The sequence below is a fragment of the Chionomys nivalis genome, chromosome 7 (assembly GCF_950005125.1).
Source record: "Chionomys nivalis chromosome 7, mChiNiv1.1, whole genome shotgun sequence".
NCBI classification, from domain to species: Eukaryota; Metazoa; Chordata; class Mammalia; order Rodentia; family Cricetidae; genus Chionomys; species Chionomys nivalis.
In genome coordinates, this window is record NC_080092.1 from 84,281,115 (window position 1) to 84,306,260 (window position 25,146).

Consider the following 25,146-nt stretch of genomic DNA (forward strand, 5'->3'; position numbering starts at 1 on the left):
TTGAAGAACTTTCCACTGATACCTTTTAACAGGCTGGGAATTATAAATAGGCACTATGAAGGCACATTTTTCTCAATCCTGTTTTTTGGAAAGGTATAGTAAAAAAGCAGTCTTTTAAGTCAATTACTATAATAGATTATCCTTTGGGTAATAAAGAAGGCAAGGGAATTCAAGGAAATTCTCTATAATGTGCCCACTGACTGGATCACCTTATTAATATTTCTTAGATCTGTTACCATTCTTTGTTTTTAATGACAAATACAGAAGAATTCCTATCAGAGTCTTTTGGGTAGCAGCCCCTTAGGCCCCTTCAGGGTCTAGTCAAGATGCTACAGCCCATGAGGGAAATAAATACAAGATCTGAGTGTGGGTGAAAGAAAATGAATCAGCTCACACAGTTCTTCTCATAATTTCTTTTTTATTGTCCTTTTTTTTCTCCTCCAAATTTTCCAGTTTATGTACACATACAGACACAATCATCAATTCTCTGGCAATAACAAGGTTTTTTCAGGGTCATAAAAGCAGGTAATAAGTACACAAACTGTAATTATGTAAGTGTAACTGTCAGCTTTATGATTCAAAGTGGGAATGATTTGTGAAAGCCTTTGTGGAACTCTTAAGGGGGAAAGCAGTTAATTAAGAGAGGGAAATTAAATCATTAGAGGAACTTAGGAGGGGAATTTGTGTGTTTTGTTACATTCTTAAGTGACTAAGCAAAGAGCTAAAATGTTATTATCACAGTAGCAACCATGAACAAGACAGGAATCATCTTTTACTCAGTTTGCAGCTTTCCCCCAGTGGGCAGAGGGAGTATCAGGTAATTAGTCAACTACATAAACAAAGAGGGAATACTGCTGCATTTGATCTGCATCAGCATTTCTGCCAAATGTTTAGCAGGCTGGTGGGCGGGGGGAGTCAAATATAAGAATTACATTTACACCTAAGTGATAGAACAAGGAGGAGGCCTTTTAGTAACATAGCAAAAAATCTGGACCATGACTCTTTCCAGCTGTCTGGACTAAACTATGGCTTTGTTCCTGTGGTGTCTGTGAAAAAAGCATTGTCTTTGTTCAGAGTTGGGCAAATGGTTAATACCTTATTTCTGTTATCTCATAAGGTTAAGACAGAAACCGTTAATCTTCTAAGCTAATCTTCTAAGTGTTAGTAGCCTGTTTAGGGTTATAACAGCATTAATTGGGATAGCACTTTCTATATTGGTAGAAGGTGAATCCAGGGCAAACATTCTTCCTGTCTTCTCTGAGGGCTAAACATCAGCCATTTCAGACATACATGTCTGAAATGTCTTTGGGTGTCTGTGAATGTCTCAGTTGAGATCTCATCGTCTGGACGCTAATACTGACCAACTGCCTGCCGAAGGAGATAATGGCAGAGGGGCAGACTTCTAAGTTTATATCGGGGAAATGGAACAAGGATCTGGTTGTGAGAAGAAAAGTTTTGCTTGTGTGATTACTTCACCAGAATCTCACATCGCTGGAGGGAGTCATCCAATATACCAATGCTTAGGGGAAATTGTGCACAATAAACAATTAGCACATTGTAGTTCTGTAGGAAAAATCCCCAAGCTGTAATGTAAGGGAAAGAACTGGTGTGGGACAATTCTATATTCTGTCAATTATGTTTTAAATAAACGCTGCTTGGCCAGTAGCCAGGCAGGAAGTATAGGCGGGACAACCAGACAGGAAGTAGAGGTGGGGCAATGAGAACAGGAGTATTCTGAGAAGAAGGAAGCCCATTCCTCCCCAGTCCTCTCCAGACACCGAAGAAGCAGGATGTAACCTGCCCTGCTGAAAAAGATACTGAGCCATGTGGTAACTGAGCCATTTTAACATAGATAAGAATAATGGGTTAATATAAGTTATAAGAGTTACAAGAAGCCTGAGCTAATGGGCCAATCAGTTTATAACTTATGGAGACCTCGGTGTGATTTTCTTTGGGACTTACTGGCTGTGGGAACTGGGTAGGACAGAAACCCCAACAAAGCAGGCCCTCATGTTACAAAGAACTATGGCTTCACACAAGAAATCTGCAAGGAGGACTGTTAATACATTCAAAAGGCAGCATTCCTTATCGCCTTACAAAATAAGGTTATCTATCAGATGTGCATCTGGTGGGTTGACCTCTGAACTCTCACTGTATAATTCTGCGACCTGCCAAGAACTGATTGCTTCTTCAGTATGTTGATCATTTAGCTGTTCCTGTACCAGCTGCTCTAATGTCTGTAATTTTTCTTATGTTAAAGCTTCCACCCAGATGGGATTTTCAGTTAATCATTTTAAATGTAAGGAAGTTGGTAACTTTGAAAGACCAGCAGCTGTTGTGTCTTGCTTATGCACAATCTGAACAGTCAGTGACTCTTCTTGATAATATCTTTTTTATATTTCTCTCAGAGGCATTCTTTATTTTATGGTTTGTTTCTGAGATTGAGGAATGCTAATCTGGGTTTACCATTGTTGTAACAAGTCACACCCCCATAAATTCATTGCTATTGGTCACATATGGCTTTAATTTCCCTACCTATCCTACTAGCCCTATACATTTGACCCACCTTGTTCTTTTTTAAAATTCTTTTACCAGAGGTAAAGTTCCAACACCTGGAAGCTGAATATTTACCTTCTGAAGAAGCCATTCTGGATGCCAAGGTGTTGGAGAAATTATTGTTACATCCAAACCTGTATCTATAATTACAATGTCATTCACTTGTATTTCTAGCTTTGTTCTTTGAACATTTAAAGAAGCATTAAGTCTTTTAATTGCTCTGTGGATGAGTTTCACCAATACTGACAGGGAATGTTTGAAATTAATTTGATATTGGAGCCTGTAAGAGGCCCCTAAGGTGTTTCCCAATAGCAAAGGGTTATCTTGTCTGTCACTTGTTGATCTGCATTCATTGGTCCAATGTTGGCCTTTGCTGTACCTTCTGCATATTTCAGAAGGTCAGGTCTTCTGATTGGATCATCTCTTGAAAAAGCATTGTTTCTAGGAATGCCTTGCCTTTTCAGATGACCTTATTTAGCACATTAAAACATCTGACCTTTTGAACTTTCTTAAAATTTTTAGAAATCACTTCTTCTATCCAAGTATCATCATAAGTGTGAGATCCAATATCAACTATATTTCAGATCCATTCATCTATGGGGTCTGATCTTGCCTTTAAAGACCTAATCACCCTTTTGCATTCGGAATTATCATTTTTAAAAGCCAAAGATTCAACTTATATTTGTCTAGCTTCTTAGTCTGATAACATTTTATGCACAGCTAAAGTCAATCTTTGTTTAAAAAAATCAGTGAAGGGTTTTTGGAGCCTTGTATAATTTTAGTAATGAATCAGTCCTCTTTCCTGATTCTTCATCCCTGTCCCAAGCACCCAAAGTTGCTGTACAACATATGGCCAAGATGTGATCATCAAATCTAAACTGTCCTTGCAAATCAGCATGCTCACCTTCATTGAGAAGCTGGTCTTGGGAAATTTCCATACCTCTGGCCCTACTTCATTGTTCTGTGATCCTAGCTTCCTTTTTCCCCCTTATTTTTCATTGTAACTGAGAACTACCTTTTAAGATTGCTGTAGCTAAAGCTTTTCAGTCTTGTGGGGTATTTCTGTTCTGAGTTGTCTATGAATTTAACATTTGTTTCCCAGAGTGTGAATGCATACCATATGAAACAACTGCTTCTTTAAATCTTTTCAAATCTAACATTTCTACAGGATCCATTTAACTTCTGATAGCCTTGGGGCTGCCTGTCATCTGGTACTTGTTCTTGTATGATAACTGGATATTGGTTTTCTAATAGCCTTGGGCTGTTCCTCTTCAGTTTCATAATTCAATGTGGTAGATTCTGTTCTAAATTCCTCTGTCTGTGAATATTTGTCTTAGTTTCATTAGTAGATCTTTCTAAGGATTGTATTTTATCCGTCAATTTTTTTATACTTGGAACCAATATCAAACTACTTTTTTAAGTATATAACATGAATTACCAAAGTGATAATTATAATTAACATGTCAATCCCAGCTAAGCTGATTATTCCTTCATTTAATTATTTTCATTTTCAAACCATACAGTGTCCTAACTCTCTGTATCATAACATTGTTCCCCATTCTTAACGTTAGAAAGACTTTTGTTTTGAAAGTTTCTTTAAAGACTTTTGAATAAAATTTCATTTCCTCCTTAAGAATTCCTGGGTGTCTCACCAGATCTGCTGACTTCTCAGTTTTTCTACAGTAGCAGTGTTTGACTGTGGGGAGTGCCTCGGGGTACCTAGGTAGCCAGGCTAGTACCTTGTGCCCACTGGAGTGGCAGTGGGACGCTGCTGCACTGAATGATCTGGGTCGAGAGCACTTGCAGCTTCTTGCATACACCCAGGGCTGAGGTGTGCAGCAGCGGCAGAAGCAGTAGAAGACCAGCAGGTGCAAGCAGGTGTCAAGGCCAGCAGGCTGGTCCAGGGAAAGCCCACAAGCTTCAGGGAGAGGGAGTGAGCCACCTGAAAGATGTACACGGGGGAGGGGGATGTGCAGGAGAAACCTGCTTGGCAGGAAGTGAGGGCACAGAACTGACTGAATGACAGCCAGCAACTGTCTTGGGATCAGGTATCAGGGTAAAAACTGGATTGATCAGAGAAACAGTGGGGAAACAACCATTGGACTCCTCTCTCTTTCCTTCCTCCATCCAAAAAGGGCCTGTGAATCTTTCTAAGCCCCTCTTTTCTTATTAAGCCCCTGCTAATAATTCATGGGTTTCTCTCTATACGTCCTGGGTCCTTCAAAACGTCAATGGCTAATTCTGGTCAGCTAGTAGCTAGCTCCACCCTCTGATTCAAGGTAAACTTTATTGGTAGTATCAGGAGTGTCAGAGTCTGATCAAAATATCCTGTAACACATGATCACACTATGTAGCCCTGGCTGTCTTCAAACTTGCTGTAAAGACCAGGCTGGCTTCAAATTCACAGCGATCACTGCCCTTGACTCCAGAATGCTGAGGTTACAGATGTGCACTTTTCTTGCTTCTTTTGCATGGCAAGTTTCTTACTCCAAACATTGTAGTAAATTTCAGTTTGGGTGTATCGTAGATGTTGATATTCCTATGTGCTCCCAGGTATGGCTATTGTTACTCAAAAGGATTTCACCATTTTGAACCTATCAGTGAAGGTTTGTGAGAGGGTAATATAAAGTAGCCTTTACAACTTCTGATTTATAACTCCTAATATATGTCCTAAGTGCCTTGTGGCCATCGGCCATTAGTTCTCCTGCCTGGCATGTGTGAGTCCCCTGTGGTCATCTGTTATTTGCATGTGTGAACAGACAAGATTCCTAACCACCTACAAAACTAAATTATTATTCTTTAAGACTCAATTGGCAGGTTCCCCCCCCCCCCCGCCCGTCTGTCAGTAGTTTCTTCACACACAGTATTTAGTACTTTGCTGAATATATGAGCTATCTGGCTTCATGGTTCTCTTTTTCTCAGTGTGCCTCTTACCTTATGATACTCTGTCCTGTCAACTATAGTCACTTTGATTTTCTTGATTTCTCAACTCCATTTCTGTCATCAAATTGTCTACCGTTTGTTACTTTGTGTTTCCCTCCTGGCAACACAGAATGTCTTCCAGAGCAGTAAGTTAGTATATAGTCAGCTTTTTTTTTTTTAAGATTCATTTATTTATTATGTAGACAGTATTCTCAGTATTCTGTCTACATGTGTGCCTCAGGCCAGAAGAGGGCACTAGATCTCTTTACAGATGGCTGTGAGCCACCATGTGGTTGCTGGGAACTGAACTCGGGACTTTTGGAAGAGCAGGCAGTGCTCCTAACCACTGAGCCATCTCTCCACCCCCCTATAGTCATCTTTTCACCGCTGTGGCAAAATACCCAAGAAAGACAACTAAATGGTAAAACTTTCTTGAATTCCCAGTTTCAGAGATTTTAGTCCATGATCACTGCATTTTGTCACTGTAGACTTGCGGGGACACAGAGTGTGAGTCTTCTGACCGTTGACTTGTGCAAAGTTAGCAGTCATCCTACTGGACAGTAGTCCTCAAGACGGTTCACACATATGGGGCCAGACTACTTCCAAGTGGAACGGTTCTTCACTGTAGTAGGGACACACACAGAAATCATTGAATGAGGACTAGATCTTTCTCTTCAGGCTATGACAATGGTAATAACTTCTTAAGGACTACCCTGAAGTATCAGAATTGAAACAGTGATCAATCAGACCACTCCTTGATCAGGACTGCTAGAATTATGCATGGCCCTGCCCCTCCCCCACCTAGATCCAAAGCTCTGTCAGCCCTTGAAGATGGACTTGTGATCACAAGGCTCTTTTGGTGTTTGCTGTCACAAGTGTAGCCACATTAAATAAAGCTGTCTTTGCTTGTTCCCCTTAGCCCCCCCCCCCCCAAAAAAAAAACAGAAACAAAATAGCACCCTGGTTTGGTTTGATTTGGTTTTGCATATTTGTTTTCTTGGTTTTGAGTTAGGGAGGTTAAATCGATTCACTCTGTTTTGGCCAGAAGTCGATACTACTCTTCACATCTTTTTGTTTTGATTCAAGATCAATATATGGCAGGCGTTACCTGTCATGTTTTTGGTTTTTATCAAAGACATTTCACTACTTTTTCATGAGCCATGAATTGACATTCCAGGCTGGATTTGTCTGTTTCCTCATCAGTAATCAGGTTAAATATCTGTACTGCTTTCTTGAATGGGACTTTAAGTGACCTTTCATGCTGAGTTTGATCACATGTAAAGTAGAATGTTGAAGATCTTCAAATTATTATTTTTACATACTGTAATTTGAGAATATCCAGTGGCTGATGGTGGCACTTAGGAGGTAGGAGCTCATGGATCTCTATGAGTTTGAGGCCCAAAAGGTTTATATAACAAGTTTCAGGACAATCAATGTTACATAAAGAGACCTTGTCTCAAAAAACAAACACAGGAAGAGAAAGGAGAAGAGGTGAGAAGGAGAAAGGATGAACCAATGGAATTGTTGAGATCTTAAAGATCCCATTCTCAAACTTCTTTTACATGGTTGTTTTTGATAACCTTGTTGCAACTAATTATTGCTTGGTAGTTACAAAATCTTTTCAACATCAGTTAACTAGTGTTTTCTGGAAGACCTACCCTGCTTTTCTTTTTGAGTATCATTAGGAATTCAGATTGTCTTTACATTATATTTTATTTATTGTATTTCATTATAATTTATTATTCCTCCTTTGTTCTTGCTTTCTCTTTGTGTCTATCAATGTGTGTGTATGTATATGCACACACACACAAACACACACACACACATGCACACATAGATCAAATCCAGGGCCTTGCACTGCTACACAAACACCATGCCAAAGAACTGCACCACAGCCCTTATTCATTGGAACACAAAAATAATCCAGATTTGGTCAATGTGATCCATGTTGCCATTTAATCATAAAGTATGGGTTAAAGTAGGCTATTTTAGGCCTCACATAATCTCTTCTAATCTAATAATAGGAATAGAGAAAAGCATCCCTAGGTTGGATGCTTGCTCAGGCCCTGTGCATGACCAACCCAGAGTGAGACTTGAGTTGAGGAGAGTTGCTTCTACCATCAACATCTCGTAGTTCTGTTTTTGTCTCCTGTTTTAGGCGTGTCACCTGGTTCTGTTCCTGTCACTTTTGTTAAAGGCGCACACACACACACACACACACACACACACACACACACACACGACACCTGCTCTTCTGTTAAACACCTCTGTCCTCCTCCATGATTACTTTCAGTATCAGAGAGTAACAATTTGCCATTGAGTCCCCACCCAACTGTACATGCCTCAAAAACTCTGTCCTCTGTGACCCTGTGGTGGCCTTGGCCTGCCTCTTCTGTACCTCAGTAAGGCTTTTCCAGTAAACCAATTCTCTTTTTTTCCATTTATAGAATCTTACCTAGACATATGGCCTGCTGCCTCTGCAAATATAAAACTGATATTGAGGTTGTCTGCAAGACAGTCAAACTGCATTGCCATACTGGATGTCTGACAAACACCACACATTGTCGTGAGTCTCTTGCATGATGAATATTTTAATTTTATGTCTTACTTTTTAACTAGTTATCAAAAAGACTCATCCACACCTTCTCTTTTGCTGAAAGTTGGATTCTCAGCTATTATTGCATGATTAGATAATAGAACTGTTCCATATGCAGAAAGAGCAAGAGAAAGGGGTAAATGGGAGAGAGATAACATAGATGACCACAGACTCTTCACTATGCTGTCTGCCTGGTATCCTGCTTCCAATAATTATTTTTGCATATAGTACACTTCAGTCTGTAAGCTGGCTTTATGTACATTAGGTCTCAAGTGATCTCCTACTTTTGATATCTCTAGACAGATTTTGTTTGGTTTCTTTTCTTAATTTTATAAGTGATACCTTTTTATTTAGAATCTGAGAGCAGTGAGTGCTGCCTCACTGTGCTGCTGGAGCAGGGAGCTCTTCCATGCCCACACCGACCACCTTCCTACTTGTTTTGAACCTCAGGCTTTTCTATTGCCAGTTCATGCATGTAATTTTAAGTGTTTTTCTAAACTGAATATCGTGGCACATGGCAGTAATCCCAGCTACTCAAGAGGCTGAAGCAAGATGATCCAAGTTCAAGGCCAGTCTAGGCAATTTAGTGAAAACCTATCTCACTTTTTTTTTTTTAAAAAATTATTTTAAAAGGGGACAGGGATACAGCTTGGTAGTGTAGCTTTTGCTTAGCCCTAAAATATTTTCTATGTATTAGGTTTGTTAGCAATAACTTCATCCAAAATACGACCGTTTTCTTGCCTAAATAGTTTAAATGCAAGTCTTTAGCCTTGATCTGGAGAAGAGAAATAGAAGTGGCATTTGACTGTCTATATAAATAAGATGTCATTTATTTTTAATTTAAGAAACCAATTACATTATTCTCTTTTTTCCACAGAAATGGCAAGTAAGCATTTCTCTTATTTTACACATCAGAAGTGTCAACTGCTGTTGCCTCTTGCTTGAGTTATCACTTCCTAATTCTGAGCAGTCCACAGGCACACATTTTTCTTTTCACCACTCCTTCAGGCCCTCACTACCACCTCAAATCCTCTCAGTTCTCCTGGGAAAAAACACAGCTACACAGTGACCCACTTGACCTTCCTACTACCAGAAGCTTTGTATTGTTCCCATGTGGACCTGGAAGAGTGAGAAATGAAGTGAGAAAGGCTTCAGACAAGAGTAGCTCTGACCTTGTGCCTTTTATGAGTTGGAGTAATGTTTATCCAGAAATTGCTATTCTATAAATTGATTTTACATAAGAATAAAACCCAGTACATTAAGCATGTCTTCACCTACACCTCATAACCCCTTCACTCAGGCAGGAACCAGAAAGATGCACAGAGAGGATGCTCCTGTTTCAGGAGCTAGAATACATGGCAACAGAGCCTATGGGAAGAAATTGGGTGGGTAGGTGGAGAAGGACACACATCCAGATGTGAATGAGAGGCACCTGCTTTAGCATTTCTGGCCTCACTCCCCTCAAAGGTTGTCCATCACCATAGTTAGCTGAGGTTGTATCAACACAGGGCACATTGAAACGATGGAGAGAGAAAACCTAGTGGGCCTCTCGAATCTGAGGCAGGATGGTGTAGATGTAGAAGCCTGAGGAGGTTCAGTCAGCCATGCAGAGAAGAAAATCTGGCTTTGTCTTCAGGCTCTGGGTCTCTCTCTACTGGTCCACTGGCTGTCTTAAATAGACTTCCTGTGTGTACACTGTGGAAGGTTCCCAGGAGGTGCCTACTTTGCCAATGACACTCTTTCTTTCGGTTGCTCCCATTTCACAGAATTTAGTTTAGTGTGTTTTCACACACACACACACACACATACACACACACACACACACACGGCATACCAGTATTTGCTGGCCCGTAATTTATTTGACTACAGTGTATGACTGTGAACTGAGAAAGGGCTAAAAGTATTCTCTGACTAAAGGCAATCTCTCCATCTCTGACAGTTGAAGACGCATCTATAGGGAACCCAGAAGGGGCATTCATGAAGCTGTTGCAGACCCGGAAGGAGAATAACAGCACTGAACTCATTATTGAATCAGAGACGGGCTATTCAGACCAAGAAAATGCCAAGTACTCCAGTTCCATGGAAGAAGAGATCGACTTTAATGATGAAAATGATGTTATGAGTGCCCTGAATTACATACTGCCATATTTCTCTGAGGGAAATCTGGAAGATGTAGTATCAACAATGTTACCATACATTAAACTGCTGTTTTCTCAAGACCAAGATTCAGAGAGTTCCTTGGGATCTTTGCAGAATGATACACAAAGTCTTCTTCCTACAAATGAATCTGAATCTGATAACTTCACTAACAAAAATAAATTGAATAAACTTTATTTTCTAGAAAAGTTATTAAATGAAGAAATTGATGAGGTTAAAAAGGAAGAGCAAACTATACTACATAAGGAGAAGTCTAATAATTCAGGTAAAAAATTTAAGCGAAAAATATTTCAAAAGAAATGGGCACCTGCCCAGGCAGAGGAAAACAGTCTCGCAGAGATTGAGAAGGCAGAGAAAAGACTCCGCAGCCTGAACAGAGTGCTCAAGAGGATAGTAAGCATACAGAAAAGGCACTTTAAGGGAGTGAGTGACAAGAGCCTGTGGAATAAGCAGAGTGTCCAGACACCTGTGGAGAGTATTGCCAAAGACGGGCAGCTCAGGAGCCCACCCACAGCGGAGTTGCAGCAGCTCAGTCTGGTTCAGAAGCCCAGGACGTTAGTGGGAAATTCCTTCCACCCAGAGCCCTTGCTCCCAAAGGAGCATGGGGAGGCAGTGTCTTCTTCCCCAGAACAGTCGCTGGTGGACAAGACTCCCACTACAAAATCGCTGCCTGAGTTCATAGACAGACGAAAAGACTTGTCTTACACCATTTTCATTTTAGAAAGTGCAAACGCCAATGTGAAAAGAACAAAGGGGTCTAGCCCTAGTTTACTGTCTGAAAAGAGACACAGAAACCTTAGGAAGAAAAACTATCATTTCCGGTTGATTGCAAAGAGTCCAGCATCCTCTGCAGTGAGGAGCCTGGTAAATTCCCCTGCAGGAGGGGTCTTTTCATCTTTAGGAGACCTGAGTTATGCAGAAAAGCCTTTTTCAGAATTAGATGCTGCCTTAGAACCTCCTTCCAAAAAACCTCTGGCTGCATCTGATGATATTGATGATATCCAAGAAACCATCTTTGAACCAACCACCCCTATGTCTGAAGAACCTATATCCGAAAATATATTCCCTGAAATTACTGCTGTAGAGTCTTTTGGGCCTACATACAACTTAATTCCAACAGGTATCACTGCGCCTGAAGAAGCTGCATCAGAAAATATACCCTCTGGGAATCCTATTGTAGAGTCTAATGTGCGTACCTCCGATTTAATTCCAACAGACATCACTATGCCTGAAGAAGGTGCATCAGAAAATATACCCTCTGAAAATCCTGCTGTACAGTCTAATGTGCCTGCATCTGATTTAATTACAACTCTTCAGCAAGCCAGCAAGCCACAGTTAGACTTCATCTTGGGGCCTGACTCCCATGAATTTGCTTACTCGTTGCTGATGTCACCAGGTGAACGCTTTGAATCTCAGCTAAACCAGCAGCTGCGGCCCCTCATCCCCAACAACAACGTGAGAAGGCTTATTTCTCACGTTATCAGGACTTTGAAGATGGACTGCTCTGATCCCAGCGTGCAACTGTCCTGTGCCAAGCTCATCTCCAGAACAGGCCTCCTGATGAAGCTTCTCAGTGAGCAACAAGAATTCAAGTTGTCCAGGGCCGACTGGGATACAGACCAGTGGAAAACTAACAACTACATCAATGAGAGCCCAGAAACCAAAGGTGGACAGAAGGGTCTGGAACCAAGTCAGGTGAGGACAATGTTGGAACTGAGTCCCCTGTACCCTCTCAGTCATTTAAGCAGAAAGACTGGGGGCTTCTATTCCAGATCTTGTATTGTCCGCATAACTCTAGCCCAGCCAAGACAGTGGTTCTCACTATGCTTCTAAATTTATCGACAGAAGGCAACCTAAAACTCAAAATATAATAATTGTGTTAGATAGGTAGCACATTTAATTTGGTATGTTCTTTTAAAATCTGCAAGCTACTAAAGTAGAAAACTTTTATTATTTTTTTTTCATATTGTCATTTTGTTTTATAGTGTTGGGGATTAAATTCAGGACCTTGTATACATAATATACAAGGACTTGATCACTAAACTATATACTGTAGCCCATAGTCTTGCTTTTGTTTATTGTGTTATTGGGGCGTTTTGTTTTGTTTTGTTTTGTTTGAGACAGGGTCTCACTATGTAGTTATATCTAGCCTAGAAATTGCTGTGTAGACCAGGCTGGCCTTGAACTTTCAGAGATTCACTTGCTTCTGTCTCCAGAGTGCTGGGATTAAGAGCCTCACCAAGCCCAGCTCTTAGTTTTATTGAGTCAGAGTCTTTTTGTATAATCCAGGATATCCTAGAACTTACCTGGTGTTCTAGGTTGTCCTTGAACTTATGGCAGTCCTCCTATCTTAACTTCCCAATTGCTAGGTTATATATAAGTTACCATTCACAGCCCAAGAAGGAATTTTAAGCAATTAGCCTTCACTTTCTGTCTTTCTTTTAATTTTATTATTATTTAATAGCCACACAAATGTCCATTCATTTATTTCATATATTCCAGAGCACAAAAGAAGTTCCGGGATACGGCTACAACAACAAAGTCATCTTGGCAATATCTGTAACTGTAGTAGTGACAGTGTTGATTATCATTTTCTTTCTCGTTGAGGTAAGGACAACAATACATTCATGTGTCCAGAATGTGCCCGGTCTGTGTCATAGGTTTAGAGGCCACGAACTGAAAACCTGAGCCACTTACCCTCTCTGTCTACAAATAATGCCCCTGAGTGTTCACAGTTACTCTGTGAAGTCGGGCTCCTCAATGTCAGGTCATTATGTAACGTTCTGATTTGGTGTCAGACTGGTGGTGTTGCTGTGAGAGGCTGTGGGAGCAGTGGAGAGTTCTCTGTCAGTGAGGATGGTGGAATTTTGAGGCTAGAAGGCAGAAATCAGCATGGGGTCAGTTCATGACCTCCGGGAGGATGTCCTCTGGCCCCTGTACAGACAACACCTCCACACCTAGTGTGGTTGTGACCTCCAGGGAAATCTCTGTAAAGTCCTATATTGCTCTTTAGTGGTGTGTACTGTTCACCACTATGCTGGAATTTATTCACATTGTCATTATTTTTTCTGCCAATTTAGATGATACTCTGTGAGTAGAGTAAACATGCCCAGTATTTTGCCTACAGTAGATAACAGTGGTATTAAAAGAAGAGAAATGATGCATTCCATCAATTCTACCATGAGGATGATAGAAATCAGTACTTATTAAAATAGCATCAGAGAAAGATGTTTTGTGTACTTCTGTAGTCCTTGCTCTTAGGAAACAGAAGCAGGATGATCCATAGTTCACAGTCATTCTCAGCAATGTAGTGAATTCAGGCCAGGAAGATATGAAATGCTATCTAAAAACAAAACAAAACAAAAAAAACCAGATTAAATAGTAACAGACAGAGAAAAGCAATGGACAAACAGTGCAGGGACTGGGGTGGGGTCTGGGGATTTATATGGCCTGTGCAGGCTAAGCATGAGCTATATTCCTAGACACTTAAGACTTTTGAGTAATTTAATAGTTTAGTCAACGGTGGAAAATGGAGTAAATGGTAAGAGAACAATTGCCTGACTGTTTTGTGGCCAAGTAATGAAAGCTTACTCCTTCTTACCTTAAAGAAACCATGCGAGAGAGAAAAAATAGCAGTGGTTTTAAAAATGAATGTGTCGGGGGGAGAACTGTCTGTTTCCACTCCATAGGCAAAGGCCTTTGCTGGGTCTGGACGCACGTTGTCTTCCACATCCTTCAGGATAGAAGGCTTGTGCCTGCTGAGCACAGCACAGAGTTCTCCATTCTTTGTCTGATCTAATCTCATATTCCTCTGGGAAGAGCTTATCAGCCTCTCCTAGGGTGAAGAGCACCTAGGCCCAGTGGCCAAACCAAGAGTAAATCTCCCATTCATCCCCCTGATCCCTAAGCCTGCCCCCGGACCCTTCACTGGTCAGTTTCGCCCCCCCAGAGACAAACAGGAAGTACTGGGAGTGTGAGAGTACTAGGGAACCATTGCAAACCACCCAGAGCGTTAATATATTTTGTGGTGAAACAACCCAGCGGAAAAGGAAAGTGTCTGTAGCCGAGGCCACTCATCTGCCGGCCTGTGCCTCCTCCTGTGTGCGTTATGGATGTTCTTGCTATCAGGGTGTTGCCACCTCAGGGGACGCAGGCTCCTTCTGCTACTACGTCCTAGCTCTTGTCTAGCACTGTTTTCTCATTTGTACATTTTCCCGCTGCCCCAGGAGAAAAGGAGCTTGAGACAGGCTTTCTATAGCCAGAATGACCTGGAATCCACTATGTACCTGAGGCTGACCTTCAGCTCCTGATCTTCCTGCCTCAGAATCACAGGCATGTGCCACCAAGTCCAGCTGGTGTGCTGACGTCTTTGTTTTGTGACTTTCCACCCTACTGACTTCTCATATTTCTTCCAGTATAGTTTTAGTTGATCTCGTCAGCATTTTGGTTGTCTGTTGTTTCCAATACAAATAGAACTGGTTTTTCACCTGTCTTCCCAATTTAGTTTCCTTATTGTGTATTGAGCCCTTCTTGACAGGGCCACCCCGCAGCAGTGACAGAGGAGACCTCTGGCCAGGGCCACCCTATAGCAGTGACAGAGACATCTTGCTCTTGTTCTTGATTCCTCAGCAGTGCACTTTTTAGGCTTTTGCTGTATACTTAGATGGAGTTAAAAATATTTTGAATCACCTGACCATGATAGTGCTCACTTTTAATTCCAGCACTCAGGAGGCAGAGGCAGGCAGAACGCTGTGAGTTCATGACCTGCCTGGGATACAAAGCTAGTTCCAGGACATCCAGGACTGTTAAACAGAGAAACCCTATCGCAAAAAACAAAAAATTCATACTTTTAACAGAAATTATTTTTATTAGGAAGTATTTGCTGAATTTTATCTAAAATAATCAGTATAATATATTAAGCAAAACCTAAAGGACGCTGTTGTGAAGAGACAAAGAAGGGCAGAATGGGCTCCTGAGCTCACTGAACAGGTAAGACTTTAGGTAAGTAAAAGAAATTAGTAGATTTAGAAACAGTGGTCATTGTGATAAGCAGAATTATGTTTTCTCCCCAAACAGGTTTATTCCCACAGAACAAAAGAGGAAGATGAAGAAAAGTCCATAGGGTAAATATGAGACCATCTTTCACAGAAAACATGAGAGTTAGCAGAGAACTTGGAACTCACCTAATTCCCTCATCTGACAGGGAGAAGAAAATTGCCAGAAAGAATATGATCCTCTCTGTTGTTTTGCCTGGCTCCCAGAGAGGCACCTGGCACTAGCATGGATGCCTCTGCTGCCACCAGGCCTTCAAAGAAAGAGGGGGAAATCAATAGGTTTAGGCTGTACCAGCTTTTGTTAGTGTTGTCTGCTCCAGCTAGAGACTTCAGAATTGGATGCTTTGGAGAAGAAGCAGGGGAGCCCAGAGTTAGAGTGCAGGGCTGTGAGTGTACAGAGGAGGAAAGCCCATATTCTCATCCTCTTGGTCACTTTTGAGTCTCTTCTTTCTTTGAGTGACACAAACCTCATAGAACTATAGCTGGGAGAGATTATGGACAATAGTTACCTTTCTTCTAAAGAGGAAATGAAGGACAGTGGCAGAAATGTCTGGTCCTGTGGTCACTCTCTGGGGCATGTCAGAAAGAGGACCATTTTCTCCCGGTGGAGCCCTTGTTTTTAGTTCCTCTCTGCTCAGGCTTTGGTCATATTTCACTTCAAATCTGTACAGCATGTATGTCTGGAAAGTATGCTCTGAGTTTCCTAATTGTCTGTGGATTCAGAAAAGATAACTAATGTCTGTGTTGGTCGTGTACTTTACTGCTTTTTTAGAGGCATGATTTCACACTTAGGCTGGTCTGGCACTCACTGTGTAGCCAAGGCTGGCCTCAACCTCACAGAGATCAGCCAGTCTCTGCCTCCCAGTGCTGGGATTAAAGGTATTATGCACCGCTGCCTGACTGGCCCCGGAATCTTGTTTTAGCCTCCCAAGAATTGGAATCACAGGCATGATCCACCATGCGCAGCGACCTGTGCCCTTTAAACTGCTCTTACAATCCTCAGCAGAGGCAGGCTGCAGGGTGAAACCCCGTGAGTCTGTGAGCTGTGCTGTGGACTTGGGCTTTGTACTTGGAGGAGGAAGCAGCTAGGCAAGCAGGAGCAGCCCCTCCCTCACCTCAGCAAGTCTGCCTGTGAGAGCTGATCTGCAGGAGAGCAAAGGGCTCCTGCCCAGGGTGGCTTCTTCAGAGGGAGAAGTTGGTTCAGTGGAATAAGTGGGGCTACTGTGTCATGCTGGTGTCTCTGCTCCAGGACAATTCACAGGCAAAGATCTCCCCAGGGGCATTGTGGGGCCTTACAACAGACTTGGAAAGTTCCTAAAAGCCAGATATGCATGGAATTGTTGTTAAGTCCCAGTGCTGGGGTGATCTTTGTTATGGGGAGAGCCGAGATGTCCCCAGACAACACCGCACACACGGCACAATCACTAACTGTCTTCTACATGTGTTTTCTTCCAAGGAGTAAGAAATGCTACAAGGACAGTGAGAGTCAGGTAAGCCCGAGACTCGGTGCTGTGGCTGGAGAAGGTGGGGCTAACAGAACTAATGTCTCCCCTTCTGTTTCCTAGGAAGGATTTTTCTGGCTAAGGTGGCCACAGTGGCTCACAGATTTATTCAAACGTGACATACGAAAGAAGAGCATGACTGAGGGAATGCAGGTCAAGGAGTCCTCTGCAGAGGAGGATACTACCATTCAGGATGTATCATGGTAAACGTCTAGCTCAAATGAGAAGCTAAGGTCAAGTTCCTCATTTCAAAGTTTGAAAGCCTTGGCATTGCTCTTCTTCCAGGGACGTCAAGGAAGAAGTGATGCCGCCAGGTCTGAAACTGTCGGTCACTGAAGCAGAAGAGAGTGAAGGAGGTGATGACGCTGAAGGCACAGAATGATCTGCTATCATTTATTAATAAATTCTTTTGGTAGATTCATGAGTGTCAAAGGCCTTTGTACACAAGGAAATGAAAATGGATGTAGAGCAGGTGATATTGCGGGCCAGTAAAGATAGCTCATTGTGCTATATTCCTGTGCACTGTGTGAATATATGTCAGTGTCCTTGGTTTAATAAAGAAGCTGACTGGCCTATAGTTAGGCAGGATAAGGTTAGGCGGGAGAACCAGACTAAGAGAATGCTGGGAAGAAGAAGCAGGAGGGGGCCTCAAGAGACGCCATGAGATGTAGAGCAAGCAGAATGGAAAGTACATGCAGGAGGTAACGAGCCTTGGGGCAGCACATAGATTAATAGGAATGGATTAATTTAAGTTATAAGAGCTAGTCAAAAACAAGTCCAAGATATTAGGCAAGCATTTATAATAATATAATATTGTGTCTTAGTGTGGTTATTTGGGAACGTTTGGCACAACAGAGCTGATCCGTGGTCTTGACAGAAGCCTTTCCTTACAGCTCATTGTGTAAAAGCAGTTGCCATGCAAGCCTTGTGACCTGAGTGTGAACCAGAACCCAAGTAAATAAGATAAATGTGGTGGTTTGAATGAAGATGGCTCCCCTAGACTCATCTATTTGAATAATTGGTTCCCAGTTGGTGAGCTGTTTGGGAAGGATTAAGGAGGGTGAGGCCTTGTTGGAAGAGATGTGTCACTGGGGCCTTGAGGGTTCAAAAGCCCAGGCAATTCCCAGTTCTCTCTCCTCTCCCTCTTCCCAATCCCCACATCCCTTCTACCCTCCTGCTGTCTCCTCCCCAATAATATTTTTTCTTTTTATTTATTCTTATACAATGCATCCTAATACAGCCTCCACTCCTCCCAGTCCTGTCCCTCCTGCCTACCTACCCTCTGCTCCAGATCCACTGTTCCTCTGAGAAAAGAACAGGCCTCTCAAGGGTATCAAGTGCACACAGCATAACAAGATGCAGTTAGACTAGGCACAACCCTCATTAAGGCTGACAAGGCAACCCAGTAGGCAGGAAAGGGACCCAAAAGCAGTCAAAAGAGTCAGATACACCCCACTCCCATTGTTAGGAGTTCCTCAAACACCCCAACTAAATAACCCCAGCATGTAATTGGAGGACCTAGCACCGACCCATGCAGGCTCTGAGACTGCTCCTTCAGTCTCTATGAGCCCCTATGAGTCCTACTTAGCTGATTGTGTGGTCTGTGTTCTGGGGTCCTTGGCTCCTCTGGCTCCTTCAATCTTTCCTGCCCCAAGCTCCCCCTAATGTTTGACTGTGGATCTCTGTATCTGCCCCCACCAGCTGTCTGAGGGAGCCTCTCTAAAGATGATTGGGCTAGGCACTGATCTAAAAGTACAGCAAAATATTGTTAGGACTCATTTCTTTGACTTTTTTTTTTATCAGTTGTGAAGAAACTTTGTACCAAGGGGAGGGGAGGCCTCTTGGACCATGGATCGGCACAGACAACACAGAAACACCTGCTATCACAGAAAGATTCTTTATTAAGTGGTGAAGAAAGAGCAGGTGCCCTTGCAGGTATCATTTTTAAGAAGAGAAAGAGGGGTGTCTATGTGAGAATGGGCTAGGATGTGGTGGTGTGTTTTGATTGGCCGTGTTAATTAGGTGAACCAAAGGGGCTTTTCATTGCTAGACCTCGGCAGTCAGGCTCGGGCATGAGTCTGACATAAGAAAGTATCCAAATACGGGATATATGGGTACTTTATGGCTAGCTTTACGGATATAATCTGTGGTTAATAAGTGTGGCGGCGTAAATGAATGCAGAAGGATTATAAAAATATATACAGCTTTAATAAGGAAATAGACTTACAGGACCACAGGTTCCTGTGGAGAACAGGAAAGGCAGAGCAAAAAGGGGCTGCTGGGATCACGCCAGGCAGATTTATTAGTAAACATTAGCCCAAGGCGAACACGCCCCCAATGGGTGGGGCTATATCCCTACAAATAAGAGAAGCAGGAAGGACAAGGTCTGCCACTGCCACATTTGACCGGGCTTGTTAGGGCTCAAGTTGTGTTTGTTCTTCCCTAGGTCTCTGAGCCATCCAGCTTTGGGTTCCTGGCCATACAAAATATACATTTGAGGGGTAGAGAGACGGTTCAGTGTCTAAAAGCACTTGCTGCTCTTCCAAAGAACCTGGATTTGATTCCCAGCACTCACATGGTGACTCAGTCTTACAACTCATTATAGGAGATCTGATGCCTGCTTCTTGCCTCCGTGGGTACCAAGCATGTACGTGATACCCAGACATACATGCAGGCAAAACATCCAAACACAATTTTTTTTTAAAAAAAATTAAGCCTTTGAATTGAAATTTTAGACTCTTGTATCGGGCAGTGAGACTGGAGTAGAAATATAAACTCAAATACCCGCTCTGAAGGGAGGGTCTGCAGGCCTGTGGAAGATTGGACCCCGCCCCTGCAGCAGGCGCGTGTAGGAACCCAACCTTGCTTCTTGTTTGTTGTGTTTCTCCAGCCCCAGTACTAGGCTGAGGAAAAACGGATTTGGCCGCTGCAGGCGCTGAGAGAGAGACCGATAGCCTCGGCTGCCTGTGCTGTGGTAGAAACTGACCCGCAGGGCAGCCGCCCGTGCCGAAGTGGGGACAGACAGGGCGGCTGTGCGTGGTCCGGCACGGGTCTAGAGCTGGTGGGCAGTGAGCCAGAGTGACCCCTAGCCGGCCGCACTCCTCACGATCACGTCTTGGGCTTCCCACGGCATTCTCTCTCTGTTCACAGCGTTCTCCCAGCTTGACCTTCTGTGTACAATCCGGGTCTTCCTGAATGCTGCAGGTGATCCCGGTTTCTACATCATCATCAAGTTTTACTGGGCGAGGGACGCACAGAGAATCCCAAAGGCATGCGACCAGAAGCTTTTTTTTTCAGGCTTTCTGGAAGGTTATGTGATTTTATTGTATTTTATATTTTGTTTTATTTTATTTTGAGACAGGATTTCACTACGTAGCTCTGGCTGCCCTGGAACTTGCTTTGTAGACCAGGCTGACCTCGAACTCAAGAGACCTGCCTGCCTCTGCCTCATCAGTCCTGGGATTAATGGTGTGCACTACCACTGCCCAGCAGTTACATGATTCTTTTAAGGGTTCCTGGCCATGACTGTGGTGTGCTCAAGAGTACTCCTGTAGAATATTTCATATCAGTTTATGTTGTTATTTATTTTTTAAAATCTTCATCACAAAAATTTGGCTTTTATTGTGCGTGCGTGCGTGCGCGCACGTGTGTGTGTGTGTGTGTGTGTGTGTGTAGGTAGGTAGGTAGGCAGGCACAGAAGACGCGGAGCACGGATGTTGAGTCAGAGGATGACTTTATGGAATCAGTTTTCTCCTGCCTTTACTTGGGTTATAGGAATTGAACTTAGGTCTTGAGGCTTGCATTGTCGCGCGGCAAACACATTTACCTCCTAAGTCACTCGCTGCTGCTGACTTCTGTTATTTTTATGTGGGTTTAAAGTGTGAGTTTGACCAACTTTGTCACTTGTGACTTTATCTTCATTACTCAGAATGCCTGTCTGAACTCTGATTCCCAGAAGATGGACAAAACCGTGGTTCTTAACCTGGGGGTTGAACGACCCTTTCCCAGGGGGTCACCTAAGGCCATTGGAAAACACAGATATTTACATCACAATTTATAGCAGTAGCAAAATTACAGTTAGGAAGTAGCAACAAAAATAATTTTATGGTTGAGGATCACCACAGCATGAGGAGCTATATTAAAGCCTTTGGAAGGTTGAGAACCAAGGTTTTAATGCCTTATAGAAGCCCTAATCCACATTAACCGGCAGCCCATTTTATTTTCCCAGAGATTTAGAACATCCCGTTATGTCCCTCAATTCAACCACCTGACTGGCTGTTTTATCTTTCTATGCGCTGTTGACCTTGCTGCCTATTCTTGTTTGTATTGGTTCCTCATGGATTAAACCTTTATTGACTTTGAGAACTCCACTCGGTTGTAATTACAAGTATGCTTGTCCTCTTTTGTATACTGTTAAGACCTTATTCCACTCTAGACCTCCCTCTTCCTAGAGTGGAAGTGACTACCTGAAGACATTCTTTAATTTTTGGACTATGCTCTGCCTGTTCCTATCCTAGATAGGTCTCATATCCGATGTGCAATGTTCTTCTGTTTCATTGACTAATGATTAAAGCTATTTTGTCCAATGGCCTAGCAGAGTAAAACCAGACTGGAAATCAGAACAGAGATAAAGAGAGAAAGTGGACCGAATCTAAGAGAAGCCATGTTGCTGCTGAAGAAGGACATTAGAACCTTACTGGTAAGCCATAGTCTTCTGGCGATACACAGATTAATAGAAAAGGGTTAATTTAAGATGTAACAGTTAGTTAATTGAGGGGGCGTGGTTGATCAATATGTTAGAATTAACCAGACCAGCTTAATGTAATAGATTTAGTTTTAATAAACAGAAAAAAGGGACCTTACAAAACCAGGGTTCCAGCGACCAGGAGAGCAGGGAACAAAGAAGAGGAACCGAGCAAGCGCACCTGGATGTTTTTATCTTTTTCACTTGGCCTCTGGGGAACACACCCTAAACAAAATGTGATTGGACTTCCCCATCAGTTAATAAGAAGCTAGTGGCCAAACTGTTGTAATTAATATGGTTTCTGTGTGGTTATTCGGGTCTGGATGAATGAGCAGCCTCCACCTACGCATATCCATTTAGATAATATATATAGTATTGGAAATATTAGAAATCATGAAAAATTGTAATTAGTTCCTGGTACTGTTCAGATAGCAAAACCATTTCATAAACTCTAGGTTTTAAGAATTTCACAAGTTACTGGGTGGTGGTGGCTCATGCCTTTAATCCCAGCACTTGGAAGACAGAAACAGGAGAATTTCTGAGTTCAAGGTCAGCCCGGTCTACAGAATGAGTTCCAGGACAGTTAGGGCTATACAGAGAAACCCTGTCTTGAAACGAAAAAATTAAAAAGTAAAAAATAATCTAAAAAATTTACAAGTTAATTCCGCTAAGAGCGATAAACTCTAGATATAGTCAAGAGGAAAAAGTGATCATATTAAGCCTATTTACTTAACACAGAGCCTTGGGTTACTATAACTCCCTCTCCTCCATTTGTTATCCAATTAGACTATAGATGTGTGCTATCCATACAGTTTCTGCTATTTTTTTCATTTTTAAATACAGGAAATATTTTAAAGTAAAATCGAAAAAGTCTTCACCTTAAGAGGAGTATTTATTTCATCCCCATCACACCCATCAATGCCATGAAGGAAAATGATTGACAGCCAGAACTGTAAGGGCCTCAGTAAGAGATGACTCAGCAAGTAAATACTCCTGCTGCCAAGCCTGACAGCCTGAGTCGGAGTTCCAGAACCCACATGGTTGAAGAAGAAAATGTTCTGACAAGTTGTCCTCTGACTTCACATGCACACTGAGGTGTTTGCATGCACACACCCAGATAGATAGATAGATAGATAGATAGATAGATAGATAGATAGATAGATAGACAGATAGATAGATAGACAGATAGATAGAGGCTATTTAAAAATATTTAAAGAATTTTAAAGGATCAAAACAAGTGGCAGTAGCCTACCTACCAGTCTCTTAGTTCAGGCAGCATCCCTGTAGCTCTGTCCATTTGGAATTAGTCATCATGGGGCTAGAATGGGGGCTTTGTGGTTGACGGTTTACTGATAATGCACAGGATTGGAATATAGGACCTACTGCCCACATCTGGTGGCTCACAACCTCCTGAACCTTCAGCTCCAAAGGATCTTCTGCCTCTTCTGATCTCCACAGGCAGCTGCACACATGCACACACACAGACATGCACATATAACTAAAAATAAATCTTTAAAGTACTTCACAACAGTCAGGTTCACACAAAAAAGCAGTTTCATTTTTTAAAATTATTCATTCATTTATTCAATCAACAAACTGTTGTTGTTCTTTCAGATGGCATGGCATCTTAGTTCTGGGAATGGCAAAAAAATGTTGGTCCCTCAGGTGCTTTTAGCTTGCGAACTAGTGATAGAAATACAATGTGTGTACAGATTCATAAATAACAATAATCCTTTGACTTTATTTGTATTATTCAAATCTTATGACTATATATCACATTCCAAAAATGAAATAGGGAAGATAACTCAGTGGTTAAGAGTACTGGCTGCCCTTCCAGAGGTTCTAAGTTCAATTCCCAGCAACTACATGGTGACTTACAACCATCTGTAGTGGGATTTGGTGCCCTCTTCTGGCATAAAGGTATACAAGCAGATAGAGTACTCATATACAATAAAATAAATAAATAAATCTTTTAAAATGAAATAAGCATCGAAGAAAGAACTAGTAGTATAAGAAATCTACAGCAGAGTCAGGCATGAATGATGGCAAAGGTCTTTAATGCCAGTACTTAGGAGAATTCAAGGCCAGCCTGATCTACTTAGTGAATTCCAGGACAGCCAGTGCTACACAATGAGACCCTGTCTAAAAAAGAAAACTGTAGGGTTGGAGATGTAGCTCAGTTAGTAGAATGCTTACCTAGCTTGTAGGAAGTCCTGGGTTTGATATCCCACCATGCTGAACAAACAAAACAAAACAAAACAAAAAACTGTGTAGTGGCATATACACACCTGTAATACCTACACTCAAGAGGTAGAAACAGGAGGATCAGAAGTTTAAGATAATTCTGTGCTAACTGGTTTAAGTCCAGCCCAGATACTATGAGACCTTGTCTCAAGAAAAGAAAAATTCCATAATAACATGGGTGTAAAATATTTAACCCAAGAGAAATTTGCATTCTCAAGGAAGCTTTGAGATGCTAATGAACACCTAATAGTTTTAATTATTTGTAAGGTGTGTTAGGAAGGCTGATGGTGGTACCTGATGGGACTGGAGCTAAGAAAATGGTCGCTGAGCCCAGACCTAGATCAGGACTGATTAATTACACATATTTCTTCCTCTTGTAAAATTCATAGAAATCAGCAAATTCTTCCTTCTACAGGGATTAGTACCTTAGATTAATAGGTGTCAGATCATCTCACGCACACTTTGGGAGCTACCCGATGAGAAAACTGAGACAATTTCTTCACTCACTTGCAATCCTGTGCTTTCTTTGCAGGGCTTCCTGGGTTACTTCTTATCATCACTGTTTACCGAAGACCAGTTAATCATTGGCTCTGAAGAGTATGCAGGAAAGTACTGTGGCTTAAACAATAACATTTATTTAGGGTTCTTTCTCTATTAAATACAGTTAAAATCTTCTCCTATGCTATTTAATCTCTGTGCTCACTCTGTAAAGTGAAATCTCTGGCAGGTTATGATATTTCTGGGTCTCTCGCTTGTGACTTTAGGTTCATCTGGGCAGCAGACATAAGGGAGTTTTATATGAGAGCCCTTTCCCTGAACAGCTCATGACACCAAGAACTGAAAAGGTACTGCTTTGGACTGATTGTCTAACAGGATCATGAAGGTAAACCTTGTAGATTTTCTTTAACTAACCACATTCTCCTTTAAACATTATAATCTTAGGCTTTAGATCAAAGGATTGAACTGGACTGTGAAAAGCTAGTTACTGCTGAAGGGAACTAGATGTGAATCTGTAACCTCTCAGTGGTTTGGACTTGTCCATCACCTAGAAATAATCACTTCTGCCACTGGGATGGGGAAGTCCACACTTTTCTTCACTGTATATATGGTGTGAAATAAAAAAAAAATGGTTCTCTATATCTGATAGTGGTCTTGCAAATCTCACTTGATCTTGAAGCTATATAGGATACCTCAAATAGTAGTTGAAATAATTGAAACACATTTTTTATTTCTCTTCATTAAAATCCTAGAAGTTCTGGGTATAAGCAATGGCACAGAGTAACTGCCCAACTCGACCACTCTGTTCAGAAAGATTTATTGGGGATTCAAACTGCCAAGGCCATCTCTTGTGGAGGGCAGAGAGAAGAGAAA

The 25,146-nt window shown here is 41.9% G+C and overlaps 1 protein-coding gene across 6 annotated transcripts in view; it reads left to right on the forward strand.

Annotated features, from left to right (window-relative positions):
- LOC130876800 (leucine-rich repeat-containing protein 37A-like) overlaps positions 1–24,376 on the forward strand; it is a 94,792-nt gene extending 70,416 nt beyond the window's left edge. For 2 of the 6 annotated variants that reach the window (XM_057773413.1, XM_057773415.1), the window contains 10 exons: positions 7,926–8,044; positions 10,014–11,926; positions 12,734–12,838; positions 15,152–15,220; positions 15,308–15,354; positions 16,742–16,775; positions 16,851–16,990; positions 17,073–17,143; positions 18,591–21,486; positions 24,308–24,376. In XM_057773413.1, the coding sequence (XP_057629396.1) occupies positions 7,926–8,044; positions 10,014–11,926; positions 12,734–12,838; positions 15,152–15,220; positions 15,308–15,354; positions 16,742–16,775; positions 16,851–16,990; positions 17,073–17,143; positions 18,591–18,772 (2,680 nt within the window). In that variant the 3' untranslated portion in view covers positions 18,773–21,486; positions 24,308–24,376. Of the gene's footprint in view, positions 1–7,925; positions 8,045–10,013; positions 11,927–12,733; positions 12,839–15,151; positions 15,221–15,307; positions 16,991–17,072; positions 21,487–24,307 lie in introns of those variants that run through there. The other 4 variants (XM_057773414.1, XM_057773418.1, XM_057773416.1 and 1 more) reach the window with 4 other exon arrangements.
- Positions 24,377–25,146: the final 770 nt, after the last annotated feature.